We start from the raw sequence: 8,408 nt of genomic DNA on the forward strand, positions 1-8,408 counted from the left end.
ACACCATAGCTCGTCCTCACTTCTTTCAGACTGTCAAGAGAAAAACTTCAACAACATTCTGTGCTGTAATCCGCATAATTGCATATCGACTCCAGAAAATGGAATCAAGGAAAGTAGTGAATTTTTCACCCGGGCCTGCAAAACTACCCGAAGAGGTAAGCGACAGTTCCTTATTTTAATTATAAATTCATTGCTAAGATTATTTGTGCACTAGTACTAGTAGTAGATCTACTGTAGCTACCGGTATGAAATATTTACAATTAATTTTATAATTATTTAATCCAAGCAAATTATGTAAGTTTATATTATTATATGTTAAATGAACTGTCTGTTAGATTTTCATTTTGAACTGTAGAAAGCAACATGCAAAAGAATTACGGTAATAATTTACGCCAGGATAAGTTAATAAGGCAAGTGTCACAGACATGGTGGTGTACAATATGCCCCTCTGAGACGTCTCTTCTAGTGTCTTTCATTTTGTCTAGCACATATCTTTCTAATCATTTGCCTGGCACAATATTCAAATTATGTGAGGTACTTGTTCATTAGTGCCTACCATTTTGTAAGGTATACTTTCATTTAGATATGGTACCGTTTTCCCCTTGTCGCTGATAGTATGATAGTGGTGCAGGACGGAGAACTTGACAAGAACTGAAGAAGTGTCTAGTTGTTCGGATGGCACAGAAAACTGAGTTTCCCAGTACACATTGGCGTTTACGTAAAAGAACTCTTAACAATTGGAATGCGAAATAAGAATAAGCCATAGAAATGCTATCCGGGCAAAATTTCCTTCATAGCACACTATGTGCAGGGCCATTTTCATTAGCCCAGCGGGTGCAGAAAAGTAGGATGTTCAATCCCATTTCATTTCCATATAGATACCCAGCATTTAATTGTAGCCTAAAGAATTATTGTCTTTCAAATGAGGGTAAGCTACCATGCATATTCAAAGATTTATAGGTGGACTATTTAGGTATGATGATGCGCTGAGTAAGCTATTTCTTTGAATAATAAAATATTAAATTAAAGTCTAAAGAAATTATGACTATTGACAAAGCCAAAATAATTTTGTTACATACAAAAAGCAGAACCTATTGCTGTAAAACTAGGCTAGCTGTGACATAGAAATTATACAATAGTAGGTAGCCTATAGATTTGTGACCCAAATATCTGGTCCAGTTTACTTTGGGCATTGACATATTTTTGAGCTGTTTGTAGTGCATAAGAATTCTGATTACACTAATATGAATGGTTTTATACAATTGGGGATCAAATATAAATAAACATGAACTGATGAACCCTTGAGCACTGCCTAAAACTAGAGCTGCTTAGACAGTCTCAAACCACTCTAGTTAGTCGAAAAGCTTTAGCGAGAGAGAGAGAAATTAGGTTTAACGTCCACTCGACACAAACTAGGTCATTTCGGGAGTAATGTATGGTTTAATTTTATTTCAATAGTCCGCTTGCGCGTAGGGGTCTTTAGCAGTGGGAGGAAACCGGAGGACCCGGAGAATACCCACAAGGTCGGACAGGCGACCCTACTCCTTGTCACGTACAACCGGGGAATCGAAACCACGGTAGTTGACTCAATGACAGACTTTATGATACAGCATGCACATGCTAACCATTCAGCCATCCAACCCCCCAATAGCTTTAGCACCCCTAACAATTATTTATACAGTCTTACCATATGGAGAGATATTCACATAACTCGGTGGTCTAGGGAAGTTTTGGGCTCTACTAGTATGAATTATCCATTTTTCTCTAATTTTTTTTCAAGGAACCGTGGTAGTCCATATTTACATGCACTCATGCTGGGCTAAATGTTACCACAATATCACTTTAAATAAAATTAGAAAGAAAAAAAAAATAATATAATCTATACTAATATTTGTGACTGTCGTCTGTCTGTTCGGGGTTGGCGGCTACACTAGGTCTGCCCCGAGTCTGAAATTTGGGGTATAGGGGTAGCTCAGACCGGGGAGTAACATAGGCCAGGTGGCGTTAGTCTACCACTTCCGGTTTCGGAGTTATGACCCCCGAGCGAAGCCGGTCTGTTCGGGGTTGGCGGCTACACTAGGTCTGCCCCGTGTCTGAAATTTGGGGTATAGGGGTAGCTCGGACCGGGGAGTAACATAGGCCAGGAGGCGTTAGTCTACCACTTCCGGTTTCGGATTCATGACCCCCGAGCGAAGTCTGTCTGTTCGGGGTTTGCGGCTGCATCTGCCTCGAGTCTGAAATTTGGGGTATAGGGGTAGCTCGGACCGGGGAGTAACATAGGCCAGGTGGCGTTAGTCTACCACTTCCGGTTTCAGAGTTAAGGTCCCCGAGTGAAGCCAGTCTGTTCGGGGTTGGCGGCTACACTAGGTCTGTCACGAGTCTGAAATTTGGGGTATAGGGGTAGCTCGGACCGGGGAGTAACATAGGCCAGTTGGCGTTAGTCTACCACTTCCGGTTTCGGAGTTATGACCCCCGAGCGAAGTCTGTCTGTTCGGGGTTGGCGGCTACACTAGGTCTGCCCCGAGTCTGAAATTTGGGGTATAGGGGTAGCTCGGATCGGGGAGTAACATAGGCCAGGTGGCGTTAGTCTACCACTTTCGGTTTCAGAGTTATGACCCCCGAGCGAAGCCGGTCTGTTCGGGGTTGGCAGCTACACTAGGTCTGTCCCGAGTCTGGAATTTGGGGTATAGGGGTAGCTCGGACAGGGGAGTAACAGAGGCCAGGTGGCGTTAGTCTACCACTTCCGGTTTCGGAGTTATGACCCCCGAGCGAAGCCGGGTATCCTGCTAGTAAATAAATGTATTTATTCCTTTTTCAGGTATTAGACCGAGCCCAGAAAGAATTTTTAAACTACAACAATACAGGTGTTAGTGTAATGGGTAAGTAAGCCTTACTAATTTGTTTGGACAAAAGTGTTTTTATCCAGGGTCTTTTTGAATTTACGGCTATTCCGACTTGTAGTAATATTACGACTTGTAGTAATATTATACTGAGACGCAGTGGAAACGCAGCACTTCAATTGTGAATGTAACATCATCAGATCATGACGATAACTTGTGAGAATGATGTTTTCACTATCACGTAAATCTACAACAGACCAATTCTCTCAAACACAAAACATAGATTTTGACAAAATGGGGAATGTTTAAAATCACGATTTTATGGTACAGACATCTGCGTTATGTCTTATCAGCACTTCCAGTCAAATCAGTGGTGTGTTTTCATTGTCTTAATACTATTGATTTCTGATCATTGAAAAATCCATCATGTTATTCAACAATGTCACACATATTCATTGATAGATTTTTTTTTAAAGAAAAAAAAAGAAGAAATTTTGTTAAATGTATAAATAACACAATCAAACTACTGGATGAAAAAAAATTGTGGGGATTTTCCATTTTAAATGAACATTGTACATGCAGATATGTTAAACTTACAGATGTGTTCACTAGACCTTGAACTTTCTAAATTTTTGTGTGTGTGTTGAATTTCAATCTTTTGTCATTTGACAAATTTGAGGGATTTCAATAGGATGATTAGCTATTTATAAAGGTTCGTTGAACTTTTAATCAAATTAAACTAACTTTGGACTACAATTTCTCATTTTATTCTTTAGAATTAAGTCACAGGTCATCAGATTTTACAAAGATTATTGGTAATGCAGAAAAAGATTTGAGGGACTTATTGTAAGTACCGTAAAAATAATAAAACATTTCAAATTATTGATGAAATAATTATAATGTCACTGAAAAAGTGTACAATTTAACTACCGCACCAATTAATAAGTATAATAAATACTACCGTCTGGATTAGGAAGTTACTAAGCTACTCTCATTTCAGACAATTTAAAATGCTAAGAGGCCTATTAAGAATGTGAATTTCTATTCCAGAGATATTCCTGATAACTATAAAGTGATATTTGTTCAAGGCGGTGGAACTGGACAGTTCTCAGCAGTTCCTTTAAATCTGATAGACTTGAAGGAAGGTGCAACAGCCGATTATATTGTTACTGGAAGTTGGTCGGCTAAATCTGCAAAAGAAGCAGAGAAATATGGCAAAATTAACAGAGTATTACCTAAAACTGATAAATATACAGGTATTTAATTAATTTGTTTATTAATTTCTTGATTTAAGAAAAATTGAAAAATTTAGTTTAAGAGGGATGTAAAAATATTCATTGTTATTAATGTCTGAAACCGAAGAAATCAAGTGCATTGGAATAACAATAATATTTGATTTGTTTATTTTAGTTATACCAGATCAGTCACAGTGGAAATTAAACCCAGATGCATCCTATGTTTATTACTGTTCTAATGAAACAATACATGGTAAGATTTATAGCATAATATACCAACATTATGTCAAGGTTGACACTTGTTTTTAAGACGGTCTTTTAAAAACATGCCTTATTTGGTAATGGATATGATTACACATTTAATCATAAACTTTTACATATTCTTTAGTTACAGTTAGCCTGTAAAACAAAAACTGGTATTAATATTATATTTGTTATTATAGGTGTTGAGTTCCAGTTTGTACCAGAAACTAATGGTGTACCTCTTGTCTGTGATATGTCTTCTAATATACTCTCTAAACATATCAATATCTCAAAAGTAAGTTTTGTTGTAATTCAATAAAAGTATTAAAATAGGTTAAAACAGAAAACAAGTATTAAGTCAAATCACTAAAAAAGTATATGAGTATATGTTCATGTGTATTATTACTCTTACCAAGGAAATAAATGTAATTACTTATGTCATATTCAAAATAACCATAGACTCACTTAATAATACTGAAAAGGAAGAGTATGGTATTTTGCATCAGTGTTGTTTAAAATAAAGAATGAATGTATAACTCATAAATTGATGGTTTAAATGTTTATATCCCAGTGGATTAATTTCAGATTTACATACAGTCTAATTTGACTATTCATAATGTAATTTTAGTCAAATTAAAATTATGGCTCCTAAAGCTCAAATGACAAATTTGGTTTCTAACAAATTGTGGAATTTCATATAAATATTCTTGCCTTTCAGTTTGGTTTAATATTTGCCGGTGCACAGAAAAATATTGGTTGTGCTGGTGCTACATTAGTTATTATACGTGAAGATCTGATTGGGTTTGCTGATCCTGTTTGTCCTATTTTAATGGACTATAAGACACAAGTTGGCAATAACTCAGTTTATAATACTCCACCTACTTACAGGTATTCCATCATATAGTCGACTTAACATGTAAATATGTGAAAACATTTTAAGGATTCTGTTCCATATTGACTAAATGAATGCCAGGCATTTGATCTTCAAATTTTTAATAAGAGATCGACCTCAGTTTTATATTGATTATTCATAATAAAATAAATATTCAAAATAAAAATAATCTTAACCATGAGAATTTTTGTCAATTTTTTTTAATAAATTATTTGTATGGCTACTTTCAGCATTTATATAATGGGCTTAGTATTTCAATGGATCAAAGAACAGGGTGGTGTTCATCAAATGGAATTAAATTCCAAGAAGAAATCAAGTTTACTATATGATATTATTGATAATTCTAATGGATTTTATCAGTAAGTAAATAAATATATATTTGTCTTGGAAAAGAATTCTGTTTACTTGGCACTATTAGTCATGAATAAAAAGTAAAGAAAACAGAAAATAAAAATGAAGTCGAATAATTTATGTTTATAGTTATTTTTTAAAATTTTCTTAATTGCAGGTGTCCAATTGAAAGGGACAGTAGAAGTCGTATGAATATAACATTTAGAATAGGTGTAAATGAAGAAGATGAAGCATTAGAAAAACGATTTATTGAAGAAGCTCATCAGAGTGGGTTAATTTCATTGAAGGGTCATAGGTAGGTTGTTTATTGAATGCAGATTAAATTGGTTATCAGGACTAACTTCTGTAACTGTCTGTCTGGAATTTACATAATAATAATAACAAAAACATTGATTGACAGATCAAAAGTTGGACTTTGTACCTCTATTGTTGATTTCTGCTGACACATAGTAACACATGTCATGAACTATACTTGGTAATTATTATTATACTATGAGTATGACTATTAAATTATTTCTGATTCTTTTATTGACTAGTATGGGACCACCTGTAGTACAATTATAATTATTTTTTTCTGATATAAATTCTATGAATGAAAGAGTAAAGATAGTGAAATTAATTATTCAGTCCTTTTAATATTATTGTAATGTTTAATAGATCTGTTGGTGGTATCAGAGTATCAGTATATAATGCTGTACATGTACACGAAGCTGAAAGACTGGTAGATTTTATGAGAGATTTTCAAAGAGCCAACCAGTAAGATGCCATGCGTAACTGGGTTAAGACTGTTAGTAATTATTATGTTTTAAAAATGTAAATACAACATGTTGTACATTCAGTTTGTTTATGTTCTAGCTTTAAGCTTTGTACATTATGTAAATATTCTAGTTTTAAGCATTGTACATTATGTTATGTAAATAACTGTTGATACTCATTTTAACAAAATAAATCATTTTTACTGTTGGATTGTAGTTCACTTTATCTCCAGCAATTTAAAGTTCAAAATGAATGGGAGGAATTGGAACAAAACATTGGTAAAATAGATAAATTTCTACTTGCATGAGTAGTGCAGAACATGATTTCTAAAGAGGCCCATACAAGGACTGTGTTCTTTTGGATACATTTTGAAATATTATCAGTACTAGGAAACAGACATAATCAAATCTCCATTAAGCATGAAACAGACCTTCCTCTTCATCAATTATTAGTCCTCTCTACCAGTATTCTATATCAGGGGCAAGCTAAAAACAAAGTACCAGTACCCCACCTCTCAAACACAACAGTCATAGCAGAAGGCCAGCCGCAGTTACTGCAAGACATGTTTATGAGATAACTTGATCTATAGGGAGTAAGAGTTTAAGACTGAGAACTGTTTATAGGTTCATCTTTCACCATGGGGCAGGAAAAAAATAGAGATTGACGTCTAGCCAGCACAATACTCGGGTAATTTTGAGACTAACATAACGCTTTTGTTTGGGGGGGGTGTTTAGCCAAAATGCGATCGACTGATGCACATACCCCAGTACGAGTGACGCAGTCAGGAGCCGCGCGTTTTCTAGGGGACATGTGCAGAGCAGATCTCGAAGCTGGGAATAGGGGGTGGTTCCAAATCTAGGGCGCCATCCACATTCCCACCCCACAATGAATGTCAACAAAATACTGGCTATAACATTAAGCGTCCCAGTAGAACATACTTGTTCGCCGATCGTTGTCTCGCCGGAAAGCAGTTTTATTTAAGTTGACATGTTTATGTCATACATGATAATTGTGCCTATAACACTGAGCAACCTGAGAAAATTTTGAAAAATTGAGTCAATATCCTAGCACTTGAGGTCATTGCTGGGGGGAAGTCTTGTGGACGAGAGGACCAGAAATGTGAGCCAATGGGACAGAATCTCGAGATCTCCCCCTGTCAATTCCGCCTGTTTTGCAAGAGTTGACATAACATTTGTATAGTCTGACGCCCCACGACCCACACACCAGTATAACTGGGCAGTTCACTATAACCGTGAATATGATAGTGCCGAGACAGTATAAGAAAACAGAGGAATAGAAGAATGTTGCTACAACGGAATCGAGCGCCGCAGACGCGAAAAATTTTCAGATATGTAACCGGGCTTTTAATTTTTCAGGACTGGGCCTGAAAATTTGTCATTGTCATGGCAAATGGAACCAAATTCTCGCTAACGAGAGAATAAGAAATGAGACAGAATCTTGCGGCCTATCAGTCAATTTCGCCTGTTTTGTAATTGTTTGTTTACCTCATTAATTCATTTAGTCTGAGACCGACTGCGGTGAGTACATTTTTTGAGACCGACTATTTTTTTTACCATGGGGGAAAAAAATTTCATAGAACAACATACTCACAACAGCATAAGAGTGATAAACATTTTTTCAAACATGACAAGCAGACATAGTTATTTTATACTATAGTTTTGTGTGACGTTTGCAATTTAGGCTCACGGATTCACGCAAATACATAGTATTTGGGATCTATTCTGGCATTGTTTGTTTACCTCATTAATTCATTGAGTCGCCGATGCATAATTTTGAGACCGACTGCAGTGACTGCACTTATTTTGAGACCGACTATTTTTCTCCCTGGGTGAAATTTTGTTCATAGACCAACATACTCACAACAGAATAAGAGTGAAACACGACATTTTTTCAAACATGATAAGTTGACAAGGTTATTATATACTAAAGTTTTGCGTGAGTAGCGTGACGTATGCAGTGAGCACTTATTTTGCGACCGACTGCTCTTATTTTCCGACCGACTGCACTGACTTTGCGACCGACTATTTTTCTTCCTGGGGGAAATTTGTTCATAGACCAACATACTCACAA

The 8,408-nt window shown here is 36.0% G+C and overlaps 1 protein-coding gene across 1 annotated transcript; it reads left to right on the forward strand.

Moving 5' to 3' along the window:
• On the forward strand, positions 1–6,524 carry LOC126815467 (phosphoserine aminotransferase). Its single transcript, XM_050541128.1, has 10 exons — positions 1–155; positions 2,819–2,879; positions 3,617–3,686; positions 3,891–4,096; positions 4,251–4,328; positions 4,519–4,613; positions 5,037–5,206; positions 5,441–5,569; positions 5,719–5,856; positions 6,219–6,524. Exons 1-10 carry the CDS (start codon positions 99–101, stop codon positions 6,319–6,321), a joined length of 1,107 nt encoding a protein of 368 aa, XP_050397085.1. The 5' UTR covers positions 1–98; the 3' UTR covers positions 6,322–6,524.
• Positions 6,525–8,408: the final 1,884 nt, after the last annotated feature.

This window comes from Patella vulgata, chromosome 3 (genome assembly GCF_932274485.2).
Source record: "Patella vulgata chromosome 3, xgPatVulg1.2, whole genome shotgun sequence".
NCBI lineage: Eukaryota > Metazoa > Mollusca > Gastropoda > Patellidae > Patella > Patella vulgata.